The 22,393-nt window shown below is 46.6% G+C and overlaps 1 protein-coding gene across 1 annotated transcript in view; it reads right to left on the bottom strand.

The window, feature by feature from the left end:
* Positions 1 to 1,581: 1,581 nt before the first annotated feature.
* Positions 1,582 to 22,393, bottom strand: part of EEIG1 (estrogen-induced osteoclastogenesis regulator 1) — a 39,587-nt gene continuing 18,775 nt past the window's right edge. The window contains exons 3-12 of the mRNA XM_026113803.2: positions 18,832 to 18,952; positions 18,463 to 18,492; positions 14,548 to 14,664; positions 14,004 to 14,050; positions 10,978 to 11,132; positions 9,711 to 9,815; positions 9,248 to 9,437; positions 8,937 to 9,058; positions 7,735 to 7,804; positions 1,582 to 6,856 (exon numbers count right to left, since the gene is read on the bottom strand). Of these exons, the coding sequence (XP_025969588.1) occupies positions 6,811 to 6,856; positions 7,735 to 7,804; positions 8,937 to 9,058; positions 9,248 to 9,437; positions 9,711 to 9,815; positions 10,978 to 11,132; positions 14,004 to 14,050; positions 14,548 to 14,664; positions 18,463 to 18,492; positions 18,832 to 18,952 (1,003 nt within the window). The 3' untranslated portion in view covers positions 1,582 to 6,810. The remainder of the gene's footprint in view (positions 6,857 to 7,734; positions 7,805 to 8,936; positions 9,059 to 9,247; positions 9,438 to 9,710; positions 9,816 to 10,977; positions 11,133 to 14,003; positions 14,051 to 14,547; positions 14,665 to 18,462; positions 18,493 to 18,831; positions 18,953 to 22,393) is intronic.

Here is a 22,393-nt window from a genome sequence, read left to right as displayed (position 1 = left end):
ATCACAGGGCGGCCGAGGGGAGCCAATTCCCCGGCCACACCCTGTGCTGGGGTGCAGGGAGCCCCTCTTTCTCCCTCGAGGGAGGCCGGGGGAGGCCGCAGTCGTCCTCACCCCCCGCCCTCCACGCAGCGAGGAGGGGAACCACCAGCCAGTTGCTTCCCCCGTGCGGCCGCGGGCAGAGCTGGGCCCAGGCAGGATACAGCGAGATGGGGGATGTCCAGGATTGCAATCACAACCCCAGAGGAAGTGAGCAGATTCATGGAAAAAAAAATTCCCCAGAAAAACCTACCCTGAACTACTACCATTTAGACATTTTTTTCTTTTCTTTTTTTAACCTTTAAGCAGTGGACTTTGCCAATGACCCTTCGGTTTGTGGTTGCACGGGGCCATGAGAAGAAAGCGAACGTGTAAACAGAGGATAATGTGTTGGAAAAGCTCTGTGGCCGCCTGCGTTATGTCTTGTCGCAGGAACAAAGCCAAGAAAACTTCTTTCACTTCATTTCTGGCCCATAAAAGCAAGACCCCTGTTTCCCATCATTCGCTCTTCAGCCTGAAGCAAGCTCTTCCCAGCAGGCATCCACCAAGCCCAGCCCGGGGCAGCGGTGAGCCCAAGGCCCCCATGTGCCAGCCATGGATAAATCTGTGCAAAAACTGAGGAGCCTCCGCAGCCCTGCGGGGATAGGCACAACGCCGCATGGGCACCCGGCAAGACCAAGCTGTGCCGGCACACAAGCGAGGGGCAGGATGAAAACGCTAGCGGCAGGAGGCTGAAGGGTCCCGCGTAGCGTGACTGCAGTGGCGTCGTCTGGCTTACGGAAAGGACAGAGGTGCTTCCCAGAACTGCCCTCCCTTTCTTTTCCCAGCAGGTTGGTCTGGTTTTGATTTCTACCAGCCCCTGATGCCTGTGACTCATTTCAAAACCAACTAGCTGAAAAACAGCTCCAAAACACAAGAAACTTGTATCCTGCGTCACAGAGCAATTCCTCCATGCACCCACTGCAGCTGGAGGACAGGGAAAAGCGAGAGCAAGCGGCTGAGGGCCGACAGGGATCCTCCAAGGAAGGGGAGGCAACAGAGGGAAAGGGGGAGACCCCAAACAGGACCGAAAGGTGCAGATGTTTGGAGCAGACAGCCGAGGCTTTGTCAGGGCTGGTGAAACCTGGGGGTCCCTCCCCAGTCACAGCTCCCCTCCAGCCTTTGCAGCCAGCAGCAGGTCCTGCACTGCAGCAGGACAAGGCCCTGCAAGCACAGCCTCAGCTCCCACGTGGCCATTGGGGGCATGAGAGGTTGCTGGCAACTTGCCTTTGTGCCGGATCACCTTCCCCCTAGATTTCAGGCCATGCCCCTTCCTCACGCTGAGAGGGAAGGCTGGCAGGGATCTCCATACCCATTGCAACACAGCTGCCAAGGAAATCCTGGAGGGCAGAAGCCAAATCCTATTCCTGGGCCCTGCATGCCAGCAGCCAGCACCTGACTCCTTTGCTTCCTTGGCAGATATTTTTGAAACTAAAGGACACATGCAGACAGACATGCACAACCCCCCAAAACAAAACAAAACAAAAACCCCAAGAAGAATCAGTGTGAAGTACCAAAAACCTTTATTTCCCCCCAAACCATAACAACATTTGACATTATAATGATTTCCTCATATATGTTATTTCTCTACGTTAGGAACCAGATACAGAAAATACAAACACAATCTGTTGATCAAAGACGGCACAGCATTCCATTAGAAAAAGAAACAAAACTAGAGGAGCAAGATAAAAATGGTGAAAAATAGTCATTCCCTCCAGCCCAAACTTTCCAAGAATCATCATCAAAATAGAGCAGTGGAAGTAGCTTCTCTTTCTAAACGCACTTCTGCTTTTAAGAAAAAAGTTAGATTTATCTTTAGATTTCAAAGTAAAAAAATGTTAAACTATCTTTCAAGCAATTTTGGAAGTTTGCATAGACCCATTCCCTTTCCAAAAATATCAGTGATCTCTCTATAGAATCTGATATAAATCAAGTGCGCACCTCATCGGAAGATCACCAAGCTCAATAACTTTCAAGAAAATAAAACGATCTCCCCTTCCCCTCCCTCCCCCCACAAAAATACGGGCTCTACCATTATTTCTCACATTTGAGGCAAGTTAAGAGGCTCAGCCACACCTCCAGCTCAAAGCTTCATCCAAATGCCTTGTGTTTCCCAGGTTTCCACATTAGCTCCCTCCTGACGCGTAGGGGCGACCGCGATGTGGGAGAGCGGGTTGGGATGGCGAAGGTGGGCTGATGGACGACGCAGCTCTGGGGCGGGAAGGGGGGGAATTTTGCACAACGAATCCCCAGCAAGGAAGTGGCTTTTCGGTACAAACACTTGCTACCAGGCAGTGTTTGCAGTAACTTGTCCCCAGGGACCAGCCCCGTCTACAGGGCTTCAGTCACCAGAGCTAGAGGAGGTGGGGTGGCAGCGGGTCGGGGAAGGAGGGGCAGAGGATGGATCCAGCTCCCGAGGTAAAGGCAGCGAGGAGGGGAGCGAGGGGAGGGCAGGATCGGCCCCTCTCCGGGAGGGGCGTTCGACCGAGGTGCTCTAGCGTACCTGGAGTGAGGTTTCCCAGAGGTTCACAACAACGTGTGCAGAGTCCAGCTGCACAACCACCAGTTTAAAAAGAAACAGCAACAACAAAATAAATAAAAGTCAACCCCTCCTATTAAGATTTGAATGAAATATGTTTCTGCGGGTCTCAGCCCAGTTCAGAACCCTCTAAAAACTGAAACAAACATTTAAAAGGACTTAAATTTCCGTAAGGGTCAGAGTGATGTGGCAATGAGGGGGAAGAGATTACAAATTCAGCTGTCCCCTACGCCTCGGGTCAGGACAGCATGACGGCCCCCTTTGAAAGTGCCAACCATACAAAGAAAGATGTAGGAGCAACATCCTTCTCCCCCTTTTCTCCATCACCATTTCCAACTGAAGCCCATCTCCTTCACTGATCCACGACTATCTTTTTCTGATATTCACTCATTTTATATTGTTTTTTAAAAAAAGTTAGTAAAAAATTATACTGATTTTCCCAACTCTTTGCAGGGGGCTTCCACCAACCAAAGGTCCAGAAACTGGGGGAGCAGAGCCCACACGTTTCACCTGGCCCCGAGACGGGAGCAGAGAGCCAGCTCTGCCTTCCTAGGGCCAGCCGGGAGTGAGCAGCCCCGCTCGCCAGCAGCGGAGACCCAGGGCATGCAGAGCCGTGCCAGTAAGGTCCTTTTGCTTGTCTAATTCACCTCTGAATCCCCTGAGAAGGGAAACAACATGGGGAGCAAGGTCCCCCCTCAGCCCCTCAGGAATAAAATATCAATGAAACAATAATGCAGTCAAAAAAACACCAGCCTGCTGGGTTTATAAAAAAATTCAATAAACTTCAAGACAAAAAAAAAAACCCAAAGGAAACTAGCCAGCGGTTTGGGTCTGGAAACTGATTCACTTCTTAAACGTTCAAAGTCCAACAAGAAACAGATGGCAGCAATGCCATGAGGAAAAAGTGCTCACGAGCGCAGCTTCCCACGAGACGGCAGTGAGTCGGCCGGCCAGGCGGCCCCAGCTCCGCGCCAGCCTCCTTCGGCACCGCTAGGTACAGCCGCGCCGCCGGGAACCGCCGGCATCGCTCGCGATGGGACGCACGGCTGGAGCTCAGTGTGAAATCTAGAAATAGAAGACGACTGCTCCTTCCTCTCTCCACAGGCCTGTCTGTTCGGGGTGCTCCAGCCCTGGCTGTGCTGTGCTAGGCTGGATGACTAGGGCCGCTTTCTTCTTCAAAATAAGGGGTAGGAGAGCTAAAAAGCTACTTACAGACCAGCATTTGTGGCGCCAATAACGATGTGGAGACAAGAAAGAGATACCCTATGAGAAACAGTTATCAGAAACGCAAGCAGTGGTGTGCCAAGCTGCTGGAAGAGAAGCCAGAGACGTGTCCAAGTTGGCCACAGCTATGTGATAGAGCAAGTTTTGCCTCTGCCAGCCTGGGGAAGATGAAGACCAACTTTCTGGACAGCTCAACTGCTTCCCCTCTTGCCTCGCTGGAAAGAAATTCCTCCTTCTGTCCCACAGGGGATTTCATGACGTGCTTAGCAGCAAGTATCACAGAGCAGCGCTCTTGCCAGTTGGAGCCCAGAAAAAGAGCCCTTGGTTCCCAACTGCTCTGACAGTGACTATCATTGTTTTTCATGGGAAGAGAAGCAAAGCAGCAGAACTGAGCTGGGTTTGGCCTCTTTCCTGGGTTATTTTTGCCCCTTTCAAGGCCTGTTTTTTGTTGTTGCCACACTGACAGCATGCTGGACCCGATTTCCAGAAGGGCTTCACTGGCCCCCGGGGAGCAGCAGGTGCTCTGTGCTCGTGAGCAGCCTGGCCCTCAGCTCCCACTATGGCTATCTCCAGACAGAGCAACGCACATCACTGTTTGAGCGTGCTACTGCCCTCACACCCACCTGAACAGAGGGGTCAGGTCAGTCCTAGCTTCCTGGCAGAGGCCCAGGGAGACAGAAAAGCAACCAGTTTTCCCTCTCCTGCAAACATGCAGCATCCCAAGAGCAGTGCACGTCTCACCCAGACCAAGCAGGGAACTCACCAGCCTGCTAGCGAGTGGCAAACCTACCCAGACTGAATGAAGAAATCACCATTACATACACCAGCAAGTGTGAAAGAGCTTCTGTATCAGACAGACTCAAATGATCCAATAAGGCTTCCCTGCATTAGGCCAAACCAAGGTGTTATCATACCCCTTCTTGCCCTGATCCAAATTTAATTGCCTTTGGAGGGAGAGGGAGAAGGGGTGAAAAAATTCACATCCGATATGCGGTCTGTCCAGCTACAAAAAGAAACCTACTGACTCGAGTAGAGAAACCATGAAAGCAGAGCAAGCAGCTGTATTGCTGTGCTACACTGCCTAGCACCCTCTCCATGCAGCCATCTCCATGCTAGCAGGGCAAGAAAGCAAGGCGCTTTCATTTCTGGTTTCTTATAATCTTCTGCCAAATTCCCTTTTCCAGGAGCTCATCTGCATGCATTCTGGTCACAGAGACCACAATTAATCCTGTTCTTTTTTTTTTTTTCTTTTCTTTTTTTTTTTTTAAAAAAAGCCTTTACAGTAACTAGAATTTGAACAACAATGTGATCTGTTACAAGTCTTTCCTTACCAAATGGGACAAGTGTGTGCATGTGTGAGCGTGCACGCACACATGTGTCAGAGGAGGACACATTCCTAGCCATGCCTCCGAGTGTGCCACCACTCAAAGTGCATGGCTGCCGAGTGCTACCACAGTACAACAGCAAAGAGGAAAGGGTACTACACAGAAATAGCTTATAGGCTGAAAGTCTCTGTACAGGAAGAGCTGCAAGCACAGCCTGCTGACAGCCCATGGCTGGAGTCTGCATAGATCCTCATTTGCAACTCAGCTGCCAGGAGAATCTATAAGTGGGAGCTGAAAGACTGAAGTCTCCGCCACGCACTGCAAGGAAAAGAAGCAGCTAAAGTGTCAGACAACTGCAGAAATCAGATGAAAAAAGAGCAATTGAAAGAACAACCAGAAAACAGTTTGAAGCCTTATCAGAAAAGTTCACTTGCCACAGAGCAGATAGGAACAGCTGCTGTGGTAACATGGCAGAAAACATCCATTCTACCTTTGAAGGCAAAGATGGAGGCTTCCTCTTGCCTTAGTCAGACCTTCTCCCCAGCCCTGAAAGGAACCAGCTCAGGCATGGATCCCTGCTGACAGGGCAGGAAAGGTCAGCCAACACCAATTCCCTTTCTGGCTCAGGCCAAGAGAGACAACTGTTAATCATCACCACAACAAGAGACCGCTACAGTCAACTGCATCCTGCTCCGGCCCAGGAGAGGGTTATCAGATAACAAGATTCTTTTCATGGTCCAAGAAAGGCAGTTCCCTTCCTGAGCCAAAAAGGAGGCTTTGTATCCCAAGCCTCAACAGTGACTATTTGCTGAGTCAGTCCAAGGAACATGGATTATGCTCCTGGAACAGCAAGTACAAGCCTCCGCCAGGTAAAATCTGGAACTTCTAAAGTGCTCCTGCTAATGCTAATAGATGAACCCCCACCCTTCCATGCCCAGCAGTGGAAGGGGGTAATACAGTTAGTGGTATAACACGCACTAGCATTTAACCATTTATCAACTCCCGTATGGATTGCGGTAGTTTTCGGAAATGCACTTTTGGGAGATATTTCCTATGAGAAGAGGATGTTTGGGGATTTGAGGGGTAGGAAGGTGAAGTGCACACCATAGCATACTTTGCTCAGTAAAACTGTTGCCTGGGAAGGTGATGTTCCCTTGCAGAATCAGTGGAATAAAGCATCCTGCAAGTAGCTATCTCATCATGTCACCAAAAAGCAGCTCTCAGTTTGGTTAGAATGATTCCCTCCCCCCCCAGTGGTTTCAAGAGTTCACAGTGGTATAACCCAATGGTTTGGGGAGACAGAAGCTGAGAAGTCTCCTGTTGTGAATGAATGTGTGGAGTGAGGGACTGCAGAAAAGCAAAATCCTCTATGAGTAAGGATAACCCCAAAAGACACCTTGCATGTCATCAGGAACGTGGGGAGGGCAGGCACTGGAAGAACTGGGAAGTGGAGGAAGGTAATGCCAACACGGGGAAAGTGCATGATTTGGAGTGGTCTCGGAGTAGTTCTGCAGTGCAAACGTACGGGCAGGGGTGTGGAGAAATCCCTTCTGGAATGCTGCATGAAGAGAGGTAAAGATTGGCATCCATGTGGCAGCGGACTGGGTAGGGGGTCCGTTTCCAGCAGCTCTACCCTGTTCTTCACATTTAGTGGGTTTCAATCACCACTGGCTCGTAAACTCCAGATGAGACCCTGAGGAGGTAGAGGGGAAGAAGATGAGAAAGCTAGGTTGTTTTCCTCAGTTGCTTATAGCAAACAAGTTCTGTTTCAGAGCTCTCCACTTAGGAACATCCTCCTCTAACCCCACACAAAATCCTGAAAATAACCAGTCAGTCTGGCAAGAAGTCAACCCACATAACACAAAACAGACAGCTACGTGGCATGCAAACACTAGAGCATCTGAAAGAGCCGGGTGTAACACATGAATCCTTCTAAAGGAGAGAGGAAAGGGGCTGAGGGGAAGAGAGCCAGTGCTCCTGGGCTCAGCTCCCAGCTTTGCCACTGAAGTTGGCACATCTTTGCATTCACCATATTGCTTTCCTACCTCAAAAGGTGCTACGAAGCTTAACAAATGCAACTAGCCAGGACACTGCACTAAGAGCTATTGTGGCAAGACAAAGTTTTATTTGTCTGATCAAGTTTTGTCAGAAGTCTTTCATAAGAGAACCAGTCCTTGATGGACTTGGAGGGAGGAGTGAGAAGGGACAACAAACCAGGCTGTTGCATTTTTGCTGCAGTCCAGCAGGAGGCAAAGCGTCCTGCCTTCAACTGGGCACCGGAGCAAACAGGGACAAACCTCTACCATTTTGTCCTTTTACTCCTTCCTACTTCTGTTCTTGGATCTAACAGCTAAGATTGAACTGTCCCTCTGAGCTTCTGCTGAGAACTGCATGCATAATCCAGTGCAGCTGTAGTCTGTCACCAGAGGGATCCAGGGATGTTAATATAAGAATAAAGCCACATGACACTTAGAAATCTCTCCTGTAGCAAAGGTGAAAGTTTCCTGGGTACAAAGAGCTAACTAATATTCTCTGCAGCCCCACGGTCTGCCAACCTTTCAGGAAACCTACCTGTTTCCCAGCTGAATACCACTCAATGTAGTTGTTCCATCTCTGCTCACAAACAACCTCAGGTTACTGTCTGCAGATAGAAAAGCAAGAAAAATCAAAATCCAGAACTACTGACGATCACCAGGCATGCCCCCCCCCGGCTGCATTACACAATGTTCAGCAAGGGAATAAGCCCACTTCTGCGAATGCATGGGCACACTTAGTGGTGTTCCCACAGTAACAGTGCCCCTGGGAACTCTTCTTCTTGCTTTAAAAAGGATCCTCATGTATATATCAACCACAATGTTAAGCTTTGGAAGCGTAAACTCAGAGAAATGAATTCCATCATATTCCTGCAGCTGCTTCTTTTAAGACAATTACATTGATTTAAGTTCTTGGTCAGCTTAAACACATCCAGACATACGATGTGGGGCCCCATACTGTATGTGTAGGGTCACCACTGGAGAAGAAATCCAGCCTGATAAAAAGTGGCTATATTCAGTCTAGTTTTAGCCCACACTGAGTGGGGTGTAAATCCCTGTATTAAAAAGAGGTTTGTCATATGCAATGATTTAAGGTGACTAACGGTAAACTACAGAAGCACTAATAGCAAGGGTTTAAAACTTATCTAAAACCACAGCTAGATAAAAGCAATGATTAGACTGATTTCTAGCCTAAACCGGAGGATTAAAACAAAGGCAGTCATATTATTACTTTTAATTCTCTTAACAGATGCCGCGACTGCAAGGGAGAAAACCCCTTCTTACGCTCTTTCAGAGAAGCCTGATCATAAGCATGTTGCAATCCATCTTTCTTCCCTTCTTTTTGCCAAGACATGTGCTGTTTCCTTTCCAGTTGTGCTCTCCTACTTCAAATACTTTTGGGCCGACCCTGGACAAAGGCCACCACAGCAGTGCAAAGAATTGATGCAACTCATTTCTACTGCCCTGAAGAATCGGTAGCCCCTTCCCCACCATCCTGTATATTTAACCCAGTGTCCCACCTTGGCTGCAGTTTGCAGAACAGCAGCAAGTGCTGTTTACAAATGGATACGCAGCTCTCAGATCCACAGTTTATCGACCGCAGAAACATCTAGCAAGCACTGAAAGCAAGTTACTGTCAAAAGGGGAGGGAGCATCTGGCAAATCAGATCCTGGATGTAAAAGCTTAGCAGCTTCTCTACAGAAACAGCCAGACCTCCCTTTTGAGGCTCATCTCCTCACCTTCAGTATTGCTGACATCTGTGAAGTCCTGACTCTGCATTATTTTCTCCACTATGTCATCAGCATCGATCCTGGTGTCATCTACTCTGGTTGGGTGACTCTCCACTGAATCCTTTTTCCTCCTGGGGAGAGAAAATATAGGAAAAAGCTGAGCAAATTTTCAAGACAGACTTTAGGACACTCTCCTGCTTTCCTTAGCAATAGCGTCCTTTCCAATGGCTTCCTCAAATTTACTGCTGCTTGAAGACAAAGGAATCTTTGTACTTTCAATCCTGCCTTCGCAGAGAAGGGGCTTTGCTCCAGCTACGTACCGGGAGGGTCTATCCAGCAGAAGGGCTGGTCTCGGGGGCCGAGGTGGCTTCTCTAGTTTGTGATCCCGCTCTCCCTCAGGACACTCCACCGTCATACTGAGCCCTCCAGATGCGCTGCTGCTGGTGGAGGTATTCCGGCGATGGGTCAAGTCAGACATGCTGGAAGAACGGGAGTGCTCCGTGCTGTAACCTGCAGATACGGAGCGATTACAAAACAGATCGATGCCCCCTGCCAGCAGCAGTTAAGAGGCAGGCCAGCTGCAGACCAGCATTTCTGCTCCCACAGACTTAGCTTTAGTCATAGATCTAGGAACTCATATGTAGTCACAAAACCAGAAACTCAGAAGTCAGATTACAGAGCTGAGTGATAGACGTGGCTGCAAATCACTCTCAGAAGAGCTTGTTGCAGGAGAGTAAAAGGAATGAGGCTGATAATGGTAGAGCCTCATGGATCAATGATTACCAGAGATTTTGGACTGCTGGCTGGCGTAGCTGGAGTTTCGCGAGTGCCCTGAGTGGAAGACTTCCTCTGGGCTAGACAGATTCTGATCTGGTTCTTCTGGGACACCTGCCAAGAAACAACAGGGCACTTTAGTTATACCGTAACCAAGTCAGCACATTGCCCCCCGCCTCAGATTGGAGGCTTATTTTGGGACACTAGATTAAGGAGAGGGCAAGCCTGTTGGCAGAGCCTTGCTGTGCAGGCTAGCACAGAGCTTAGAAACAGCTGTGGTGAGTACAGAAGATAGCAACAAGCTTCTCTATCAAGCTTAGCACTAATTCTAGCATCCAGTGCCTTAATTTACAAGCCCTAGGAAGACTCTAGAAAGATAGGTAATGTCTGAAGCTAGGTAATGTCTGAAGCTACCCATAGTTAAAAGCATTAAGCTAAGAATAAAAAAGCAAAGAAAGGCCACTGGTAGTATAGTATTACACCTTCCATTTGGGTGCTTCTCCTGTTATTACATTTCCCCTTCTATCACTCGTGAGAGACTCCATGCCCTTTAAATCGCTTCTGAATTTGGTACAGAAACCTCAGCGTTACCTCTACTCCTTGCCATTGCTCCAGCCTGTGCTCTCTTTCAGAAAGTTTACCTAAGACTGCACAAGTGTAACATATTAGCCAGGTTTATTAAGAACGCTTGCACACTGTGCTAAGTCACAGAGGCGAAGTGACTAGAGCATTATTTTGGTGCAGTGTGTATCTATCTGCTTGCACATTTGGACTGTGCTGGGGGAAAAAAGCTATGGGAAAATACAGTGCCCTTGAAAACAGGCTCATACAGAAGCCAAAGAGCTCTGCATCAGCAGCTGGAACAAGGCCATTAGCTCTCAAACCAACCGCTAAAACCTGCAGAGGAACTTTTCTAGAAGATAAGCCCGAGCAACAGAATAGCTGAGTGGAGAACAATGTTAAGTGTCACTAAACACAACAGAAAGCAGGAATGAGTGCAGTACATGAATTATTAAATCTTCAGCAACAAGAACAAACTGCTTTATCTCCAATAACAGAAGTATGCATGCTGCAAAGATTCATGCTTCCTCTCCGCAATTACATTTAATAGATGGTTTTGTTTTTCTTAATTTTGTTAAAGAGTAAAGGGGTGAGGAAGGGGGTAGGAAAACATGGAAAATTAAAGAATTTCTGTGTTTGCAGCTGCTGGGGGAAAACAAAACAGAGTCCAGGCACAGGCAAGCACTGCGTGAGCCTCCAGGACGGGCAATCATACCCGAGCTGAGAATGGTAGGTCTTGGCTTGGTCTGACGGAGAGAGCCAATAGTGGCTGAACTGCTGTTGCTGCTTGTGGTTCCCTCGCCCTTACAGGTCAGCTGCAGGGTGGAGTCCTGTCCCGGTATCGTGATGGATTTAGCGGTGGAAGGAGGCCTGTAATCAAAAGTCAAGGATGTTACAAACTGCTAGGCAGGGACGGGGAATCACCCAACCACACTGGCACTTCCCACTGGGGCCACCAGACAGGGTCCCCCCGGGGTCCCGCCAGCACCCTGCCCTTCGCGAGGCAGGAGGGAAGCTGGCAGGGTTCTGCGACTAGCAGTACAGCATGGTATTTGCTGCTGCTTTCCTACGTGCAAGGTTTGGATATTCTCTACCTCATAATGCACCTGGACGACAGAGTTCGCATTTTATGAACTTTGATTAAGAGGAAAAGCAAGTCTCCAAGGTAAATTAAGGCAAAAAGGGACCGCCAATCATTTATACAAGACCACAGGCTCTTAGCCTCTTAGACTGCAGAATCCTCAAGAAAAGTCAAGAGCTGCCCTTCCCCAAAACATGTTCCACTGACCTCACAAACAGGAACCGATTTCCTTTGTCTAGCTCTAAATTCCAGCACCCTTTCATTACACCTTTCCGACTTAGATCAGAAAAAGCCTTTTATCCCGGTGACCCCGACATACCAATAAGAGCACTTTTACAATGATCAAATAACCTTTCCATTTTTCAGCTGGAGATTAAAAACCCTTTCAGTGAGACTAAAGTATTTTTCCAGCTGTCAAAATTATTTTTTCTGGTTATTCTGTGTGCTCTCAACATCCCTTTGTAAATGCTGACTCCAGGACAGCACTGCAAGTGCCTGAAACTCCCTCCCTTCCTCCAGAAGTGTTTTTGGGTAGGAGCCATGGCATGTGCAGCGTGGCAAAGTTAATATTCCTCTTGGAAGCCTAACTTTCCTGTTGCCTGAAGTCTGAACTGTAACTAACTGATTATACTGTGCTTTTTAAGTGAGGAGTGAGAAAGAAAAACTTTTATTTATCTCACTTGGAGCTCTAAGGTGACTGAAGGAAGATGCTATATTAGAGGATCTTTCAGTACTTTTGAAGAAAGAACACAGAGCTAAAGACATTTCCTATGGGTAGCAAAACTGCTGTAAAGGCTTCAGGAAACCCACAGCATGCCTTCCCCAGGGAAAAAAAGTTCCCTAATCACGTTATCAGTGATTTATATGCACCCAGGTACTTTGGGGGCTTTGCTTCACAGGTTAATAAGGCACTTAGTCTTAAGCAAACTGCTCCAGCAGCAGCTGCCAGAGAAGGCAGTGCGGCTGTCAGGGCAGGGGAAGAGACTGCTCTCCCCTCCTATACGACACCCGTGAGGAGGGTCATTAGAGCGCTGCAGACAGTCAGTGCTCAGGGAGCACAATCCAGATGGACTTTCCAGCACAGCTTAATTCTCGCCTAATGCTCTAATGAGTGTCATTTCTCAAAAGCTCTACTGATCAAGGGCTAGTCTATGTGCAAAGCTTCAACCTTTAGACATTTGCACGCCATCAACATATAAAGACAAAATGGGGGTGACTACAAGAAATCCAGCAAGAAAATAAGGTGGTTTGACTTTCAGACTGACCCCACTTATATTAAATTGATATTTATATTCAATATAAATATATTGAATAATAACTTTCAGGCATTTCAAATGTGGAGCTTTCTTTCATAGTGAAAGTGCAACAGGTATTTATTATTTATGGTCAGACATCCTAGTAACCTAGATGTAAAACATCTGTTACTGTAACCAACTTACGGTTTAAGATATTCAAACCTTTCTTATTAAACTTCCTTCTGAAGCAGAAATTTTTCAGAATTAGATGACACTGCATTTAGGCTTTGAAAGTCTCAAAGTGCTGCAGCACTATGGAAAGTCATTCACAAAATAAATTGAATAAGAATTAAATAGCATTTTATAACAAGAATGCAAGTTAATTTATGCACTTTAAGCTAGCTCCTAAAATTAGAACTTTTAGTACAGAACACTGCTGCTACAAAAGATGACCTTAAGGTAAAGCTTTCTACCTTTATACTGTTGGGATCAATGCAAAATATTTATATCTGTATATGGCAGTCCTGCTGTGTATAGTCCACAGTTTATAGCATACTATGGCAGACTGGCTTGGATTGCAAAGTCTTGTTACTTTATACTGCAGTATAAAGGTACATTTTGCTAGTATATTTGTTAGCTGATTCCCTAACAATTCCTAAAGCAACAAAACCCCTTCATAGCTTAACTGCATTTATTCTTTCTTATAGTGACGCTTTAAAATAAAATTACATGATTGCAGTTTCTCTACTAATTAATATAAACTGTGAGCCCAGGTCCCTATAGAAGAAAAGGGGAATTAAAATGTTTCAGTGTTGCAGTATTTTTTCTGCTGTTTTGATTCAACATCTTTACCTTGTATGATATTATTACACAAATGTTGAAGTATGAGAGTTTCTGCCACTCATTTAAAACACAGAGGTTTGTTATCAATGTCCATTAGCTTCCAAACTCTGACACAAGCACAACTGTTTCTTTCCCAGTCCGTTGGCAGAATCCAAGGGACTGGGAAATCAGATTTAAGGTTAAAAAGGAGGTATGAAAAATACTTTTTCTCCATCTCATGTATCAGTAGCTAAAACTGATACACAATCTAGTAGACCTTTGCAGGTCACCCCTCACACCTATCACCCATAGGTGTTATCACTGATTTTGACATTCAGGGTCAGGACTCCCCCCAACCCTGTAGCAGATGCTTCCTTTTTATAGCTAGGTAAACCAGAGCAGCGAACACGAACAAGCCAGTTGCACTGTCTGGCTATGCTATTCTGGCTGACTCAACAGTCTAACCAGTTTCAAGCCTTCCTGGTACTTCTGAATCCCAGGCACATCATCTTCTACTTCCCAGCAACTGGTCTCCAGCAAAGAACTGCAAAGGAACCAGATGTCCCCATCTCCCCAGAATGGGATGAGCACCCAGAAACTCACGTTTTGAAGCAGGGGTCTCCTGAAAGCAGGGACATCCCAATCGTGACCTAGAGAGAGGGGACAAGGCAGGTCATTAGCAGCGCTGCAGCGGGCTCGTCACTTCATCACGGCCAGGAGATCAAGGTCTATGTGGACAGATTAAGCAGATCTAGTTCCTCTCAAAAAAATAAAAAAGCTTTGGGGATTTAGCAAGATATTTTCCCTCCCTGCCCCAAGCACTGGCATCACTAACTCCCCGCTGCAGCAGCTCAGTGGGACACCACCCTGGCCACCCTAACGATGCATTTCAGACCTTTCTTCTGTTGACGCTTTCTTTTTGATGAAAAAGTGTTATTGAGGGTCATCACTTAGCCAAATGCACGTGTGATTCTGATAATGGGAAACTTCCCAAATCAGACTAACAGCATAAAATTAAACTGTTTTGTGGCCAAGTCCCATATTGGTACATAACAGGATTTTCTTTCAGGCCTAGCACTGCATTCTGGCAACAATCCTTCTGAGTTCAACAGTGGGATTCCCGCTGTGGCAGTACCGACCACTGTACCTTTAGGATGGAGTTGTCCTGTCGGGTGTTCTTAGTATCATATCCTTCCAGCAAGCAGCAACGGACAGTGGATCCAGAGCCCGCGAATTCTGCCAGATTTAGATCAGCAAAGCCCAGCTGTAGCCAAGAAAACAATGAGGGAGGAAAAAATCACTCAGTAGAGAAATACAGTGTGTCATATAGACCAAAGGAAAACGGTGCATCTGTGAGGTCAGGCAGAAGCATGAGCCAGTACAGGCTGCCACATGGTTGAGGTGACAAGGACCCCTTACACTTGAGCATGGGGAAGACCACACTTAATCCTGCGTCAGGTGAGCATTCAGAAGCTGCGGGAAGCCCTGTGCAGAGGAAGGAAACGCAGTTGTAGCTCTGGCCAGGACAGCGTTAACCGGCCTGCAGCCATTGCATAACCAAGGACGTGGAAGGCACTAGGTCAATGATGTGGAAAAAACAGAATCACATATGCAAACAAAAGGCACTCTTTGTATTGGGCCATCCCAGAATGCACCGGAGCCTGTGAACCAGGAGACGAAAGGATATCGCTACAGCTGACAGTGACACTGTCCCGAGAAGCAAAGCAGAGACGTTCAGGACAGCAAGCGGGAAGTCAGGCCAGGTGTGGCGATCCAGCTGTGAAACTCCAGAGCCACGCAGCAGGGCACGGTGCTGCCCTGTTATCCCAAGGGCAGCTGCTCAACACCAAGTGGTACGCTTGAGAAGCAGAACAGAAGAGAAATATTTGGAGAGATTTAGCTGCGGGCTTTTTCCTCTAGCAAAACAAAGGAACCAGGTAGATGAAAATGCAAGAAAAACGAGTAGGGAAGAGGAAAGAAAGTTGAACATGACAGGCAAATCCAAAGAGGGTATTGATGCCTCAGCAGAAAAGAAGAGCATCATGAAGAGTAGCTTGGTTTTTCTGGTTCCTTTTCTCACAGAATAAATTACAGCTTCTTTCACTCAGAGGTGTAGTGAGAAAAGTCAGTTGTCTCATCTAATTGGATCAGAAAGAGATTCTGTACCCCAGATTTAACCAAACAGTCTGGAAAAAGCACAGAAAGTTTGCATTGCTTCTACAGACAGGTCAGCTTTCACGAAAGCACAGAGAGAACGTAAGGGGAAAAAAAGGCTCCGAGCTAGCTGTTGTATTGTGCATGACAGTACATTTATTTTGCCCTGGTGTGATACCTGGATGATACAACTGAACCGTGAGCCTCAGTCAGTAGCACAGCCCGAAGGAAATGTGGTGCTCTGTCAACTGACAGGGAGTTACAACAGAAACCACAGGCTCACGTATGAACTCTGGCTTCCGTTGTTGCAAAGCAAAAGTCTAAGCTACAGCCAGGACATGCCTGCACTAGATAAATGATTCAGGGGCAGATACCAGCAAGATTAAGATATCTGCTCCTGCAATCCCGTTGTCAGAGGGGAACAAGTGCTGACGGCAAATTAAAAAAAAAAAGAAGGTGGAAAAGTGGGGAGGAAGGAACATTTCTTCAACAGAAAAAGGAAAGGGGGGGGAAAAACCAGCCTAACTTCACTCCCTCTTTTCTCCCTACTTCAGAATTCCCTTAATTTAAGCATTTTCCAGGCTTTGCTGTAGATGTTCCACAATCTCATGGTAACTCTGACATTGCTTGCTGAATATTCACCGATAGAGGGAAAACAGTGATATTTTTTATCTTTCAGAGAAAAACAGGACAGGAGAAAGCCACAGAGGGAGCTGCAATGCACAGCCCTCGACATCAGCGTGACAGAGCTGGAAAACAGAGGGGACACGACATGATCCCACCAGCAGAACAACATGGCATAGGAGCGGCCCAGACCCAGCTGCCGCTTCCTCTGCCAAAGCGCTAACACACTCCAAGGTCCCCTCCGTAAAAAGACGGAGATCAGAAGACTGTGGGAGAACGCTGCAGCGACCTACACGGCATGCTGAGGTCAGAAGCTTTTTTCAGGAAGCAGACTCCCAGTAGATGGAGGAAGGATCCCTTAACAAAAGGATGTTTTCAGATGTAACCTTTCGGAATAGTTTCCTCAGTTTTCCAGCCAGCTGATGGTGTTTTCTTCCGGCTCAGGGAAAGAGTTTCTGCTTTATCAGTTCTTCCTGTTGGCTCCCGCTCTATAACCCCTGACACCGAAGTGACATTAACGTCAAACTGAAAGGTGAGTAAGTCTATGGAAATTCAACTTCTAGATAAGATCACCTTGAGCACAAACACCTAAATCGCTCTTCATCTTTGCTAGAGGGGAATCAGAGAGGCCATTCACAAGTTGCATTTTCCTCTACATCTACTACCATAATTAGAAGTGATTTCAATTGAACGAGTATAGCTTAAACAGGTGAGGACTCATTCTTTAGGAGTGGGAAGACAGATTCATGTTAAAGCTACTCCTGCATGAACACACAATGTCAGCTTCTGCTAGAAACATTAGGAATGCCAAGTAACTTGATTCTGCCATGAAGACCTGTCTGGAAAAGAATTTGGGCGAGCCTGGTGCAGATGCCAAGACTGCAATGCATAATCACCCCCTCTAGGATGACATCCCTGGTCTCTGAGCTGCCAAAATGCTCAGGTGCTCTTCTGTTGAATTCTGTGAGAACTTACCTGTCTAGAAGGAGCTGTAGAAAGATACTGAAGGACTATAGCACCCAAGTGAGCTATCCCACCTCTTAACAGGAGACCAAGCAAGATACCAGCCCAAGAGAAGACAAGTACCTGAGTTTTGGCCTCTAATTCTGGGTTGAAGCAACTAGATCTTTTTTATAATGCCACTAAACTCAACTGGAGACTGAGTAAAAGGGAAGTAGGTTAGAGCACTGCCTGAATAATAGCTCAGGTTAACTCCACCATGAAGATGTGCCTTCAGGCTTCTCTGAATTCTGCATTTTTAAATATTGTGGGAAGTTTCAGGATAGACACTGGAGGAGGAACTGGCTGATGCATTTACTCCGTCTCACAGGCACGTCTCTTCTTCCAGCTTTGCTGCTCCCTCACTGGGCTGGCAGCTCTGCAGAATGGAGGAATAACCCCCGCCCAGTGTGCATCTAGTGGAAGAGAAGCTAATGGCCCCAGAGACCCATGTTCTAATTAGCCACAGAAAAGGAACAGTGTTGGCAGCAACACCGCCCTCAACCCAGACAGCACAACAGTATGTAGGAGTGAGTGCAGGCCACCCCTCAAAGCCTGTTACATCCATGGCCTCCGGAAGGATATCGATTAGAAGAAATTCTTACAAGGCTGTGTGTGACTCAAATGTCTGTTTCTTAGAAGCTAGCATCAGCAACTCATTTTCAAGCAAACATGGTTTCAGGTTCTGCTCAAGCTCAGCTTTTAAGCTAACATTGTCTCTTGCTGCAGCACAGAGGAGAGAGGGTGGCATCCAACTCATTGTCTCTCCCATGAAGTGAACAAGAAATTGGGGGAAGAAAGTATAAGCATCCCTGCTGATCAATTTGTTTTTGCCTCAAGGTCCCCTGTGCTTTGGAAGGCAACGATTTCAGCAGCAAGTTGCTGCTTGTGCTCACAATGCAGCGAGGGACCTACCACAGCTGGTTACTGTGTTCCAGAGAAGAGAGCTGGAGTCAGTATTTCTTTATTAGCTAAGGGTGGCCAGAAGCCAGAGAGTTCACATCTGACTCAGAACTTCCCCAAAGTTTGAGGACGCACAGATCATCTTCCCAACCCCCTTCTCAAATCCACATCCAGTGCAATCTGGATCCTGTCCCAGCAAGTCAATTTTTTGGTGAAATCACTTAACTCAGGCCTAAACTGAAAACTGTTTCTCTAGGCAGTTTCACACGGCAATTGTGCTGCTTTCTGACCATTCCACCACTGGTTTCTAACAGACATAAAGCACTGACAGAACACAAGACTGATTGCCACTCTGCCACATTTGCCCTTTCTTTGCTCTTACCTTGGAGTAGGTTTTTCCGCCCTTCAGCTCCTATAATGGGAGACAAAACAAACAGGAAAAGCAGCTATTATATGTGCTGGGGAAACAGGGGGAAAGTCATTAATCAATACTGGAATTTGCTCTCCGGATTTCACAAACCTCTGTCTCTCAAGGGTACCACCACCCTGGTCCCTCCCACCCTCCATCAAACGTATTCACCGGGGAGAGAGGCTCTGAGCACTCCTTTCAGTTTACACCCTAGCCCAAGCAATTCTTCCTTCCTACCACTGTTTATGCAATTTTTGCCACCAAAAAAGGAACTAGGAACTAATACCAATACACATACTGTCAGGTGGCACTGCCTGCCACAAGCAGAAGCTAGATGCTCACCTTACGGACAGATACTCGGCAGATGCAGGGGTCCAGGAGTCCTGTGGCTGGGTTGGCACTCATTTTACACACGAAGGTGAATTTCTTTTTCCAGCGGACGCAGTTTTCCTGAACTTCTTCTCTAGAGGAATTCAAGAAAACACAGCGTTCAAAAAAAGTACAAAGTCAAATCAATGCCAGCTATGAAGTATTTTTTTTTTTAAATGATTGGCAACCTGGTCTGCAAAGATCCTTCTACAACATAACTTGGTCCACACCACTTGAAACTGCACCACACAGAGTGTTATGGCAGTAGCAAGCAATTTCACTAGCCAGTGCAGATAAAAATTCCATCTAGGTTACAGGCTAGACTAATCATCTCATCAACGTTCACCTTTAAAGCTCTCACAAGCTCTTCAACTTTTCCTGCTTAACCGGTTTAGCTCAATTCATGGTCCGGCAGGGACGGAGCCAAACTCCATTAGTGAATTTGGCTGAAAGTTCTCAAGCTTCTCTTCCTACAACGTGCCAGTTTTGTACGGCCTTTCGTACGGCAAGCACGCTATCTGTCCTGGGCTGCTTGTCCTTTCTAGGCAGTCATCGTGCTTCTTACGCTGGGAGCAAGTCAGTGAGAACAGCCAGCTCCAAGAAGGACAAAAAACACACGTGGAAATGCTCTTAGGCACAAGCGGACAAGGACCATGCCAAGTGAAGACTGTGCTTCAAACCATGCAAGTGGTTCAGATTGTGACTGCAAAAGAAACTGTCCCAGGCAGAGAAGGTGATTTTCCTCACACAGCCTCTTACTAGTCTACCCTGATCACCCCAGTGAGCCAAAAAGCATATGAACCAAGCGTGGTCTGAAACAGCAAAGGAAGACAGTGAGGCCTCCTGAGCACAAGAATTGCTTCAGGTAGTTTTTGCTTCTGCAAAGCCCTCAGAGGAAGCTGAATTTAGCCTTGCGAAGAAGGAGGGTTCAAACAAGCATGAAGAGGAGGTGTGGGGGCCTTCCACGAGGCTCTCCTTACCAACTGATCCCCTGCAGGCGAGGAAGCCCAGCCTGATCCATTTATAGCTCAGACCCTGGCCCTGAGCCAATTAAGATCTCCAAGTAATGAGGCTGGGAGAGGGAACGCATTGCCCTATGGACAGCTATTAGCTAGCGAATTTGCATATCACTCTTCTCTTGTCTCTTGGCACAGGACAAAGGGGCAAGGGCACCAGATAAACTCTTTGCTTCAGCAGGGAAAGGGAAACTTTCCAAACCTCTGGCACAAGCATAGCAGCAAGCTACAGAGACTGGAGGTGAGGGGAAGAAAGATCAGTCTTAATATTGCTTCAGTTCAGTTCTGGGAAGGAAGGAGCAGAAACCAGGGCACAGCCCAACAGTCCTTTCTGTAACCTTGAGATGAATGTAACATGACACAAGATACCAGGGACTGGATCTCAATCCAGGAGGTCCCCCTTCTAGCCCTCCGATCTATTTTTGTGGAACTTGAACATGCTGGCTAAGGTAAACGCAGCAGAGAATAAGAAAAGGGTAGCTGACAAATAACTAAAAGGTGTAATCCTCTGTAATGCAGATAAGGGCTGCTCATCCCCATCCAAAACATGGGAAAACAAGGCAGCAGTTGCCTCAAGGCAGTAAGCTTAAACTCCTTTCAGATAAAACTAAGGCTAAGTCATTGGAAAGTCAGGCATCTAAGTGCCAAATACACCTTTGAATCTGGGGTTAATTCAAGATGAGATCTGGTCCTCATTCCTCCACTCAACTCACTGTAACTCCTTCAGACAAGAGATACACTTCTAGAAGGATTAAAAAGGCTTTGCCTATAATAAAATATTCATTGACCTAGTCTAATTTGTTGTTAAATTTCAGATATGAAATGCCTTAAACATGATATAGTAGTAGGTATCAGGAATGAAAGGAAGTTTCAGAGACAGATGAAATAGCATCCATCAGAACAGAAAAACGTTTGCAAACAGGTATGTGCTTCAGAAAGGCAGGGAACATATCTGGCATGCACGAAATGCTAAACATTTTAGCAGCATTAGAGTCTCCTCCTTTCCTTTGGAAAGGACCTGCTATTCTATAGAGAGCAAAGCTAATGCTAATTTTGCTGCAGATACACCAGAATTTCAAACTGAATCTTGGAAGGCAGCTAGAGCTGAATGATCTTCAAGTCAGTACAGGTACAATAGCCTATTGCTACAAATCTAGTTCACAAACATGTTCAGAAGCTCTAACTCCTGTCACAAGATAATATTTAAGTGACTAAGCTTTAGCACAATACAATTCACACTCCTGAACAAAAATCACATGTCCATGGCTCCCCACAGCTGCTTAGTTCATTAGATCTGCAAGAACTGCTTCAGCGTATGAGTTTTCTTACTCATGATTTCTCTTGCATTACAATGCAACTATGATTAAGCATCTGCTGGTTTGCCGCTAAGTCCAATGAAAGCTAATTACTTCAAAATGTGGTAAGAAGTACTGATTAGTGATAAAGAGCTCCTTCATAGCCAATTTGTTGCTAGCATAAGCTCTGCTAGCAGTCATCCTGCTTGTCATTAAGAAAGCACGTCGGCCCTCCAACACTTCCACCGTACCTACTGCACCGTGCAAGCGATTGGGCAAGACACAGGAGAAGCGTTTTGGGGGGGACTGTCACAGAGTACCGTGAACGAGCACCAGGCCTGCAGCTGCACACATAGCCTGGGGCCTTTTATGTCTTCTGCACAGGACAGAAAGGAGTTTACAAGATAAATTTAGAGCCGCTTTCCAGTCACAAGTTTCACAATCATTCAGCCTCTTCTTTCAACACTTTTCTTTTTTAAAAAAAGTTTATTTTAGGGGTAGGGGCCAAGTCCATAACATTGGAGAAACAAGAAACAGTACTATTGTTTCAAGCCAAACTCTAAAAAAAAAAAAAAAAAAAAAAAAATCTGCTCCACATTTCCTAAAGATGGCATGCGGGGAGGCAATGGGCTTTGCGTATCCACCTCCCATCAAGCTATCATTAGGCCGATAATTAGAGAACACTTAAAGAAAGAAAACGGCCTCAGACCAGAAGCAGTTTTGTATTTAGCTCTAGAATATCCTCTGATGTACAATTAGGAGCCATTATGCAGAAAGCATCCAAATGCAAGAAGCGTGGTGAGGGATGCATTAAGAGAGGCGTTTCCTTCCATCCTAATCACAAGGCACCTCAAAGCAAAGCAGAAACTATCGGCTTAAAACCAGAAGTGTCTAATTTTAAGCTTTCCTCTGTATTTGAAGAGCCAGAAATAGATTAGACCAATGCCTCGTACTAGGTGCCAACTCAACAGGTCTTCAGAAGTTTTATTTTAGAAAGCCGTCTGTAGCAGTCTGCCGAAGCTGGAATCCCTGCCAAGCTGAGCTTTGCCCCCTTCTGACTAAAGACTTACCCAAAGCTGTGTAATTACCCTCCCAGGCCTAAATATACCACCTCAAAATAAACCAAGCCAAGTTTCTGTGAAAAGTGGAATTCCAAAGAAAGCTTCTGCAGGGACCTCAAATCCCTCCGTTCTCCACCTGCTGCCCACGAGCCCCCGACCAGCC

Source organism: Dromaius novaehollandiae, chromosome 20, assembly GCF_036370855.1.
Source record: "Dromaius novaehollandiae isolate bDroNov1 chromosome 20, bDroNov1.hap1, whole genome shotgun sequence".
Taxonomy (NCBI): domain Eukaryota; kingdom Metazoa; phylum Chordata; class Aves; order Casuariiformes; family Dromaiidae; genus Dromaius; species Dromaius novaehollandiae.
This window is presented reverse-complemented; position numbering and strand designations above follow the sequence as displayed.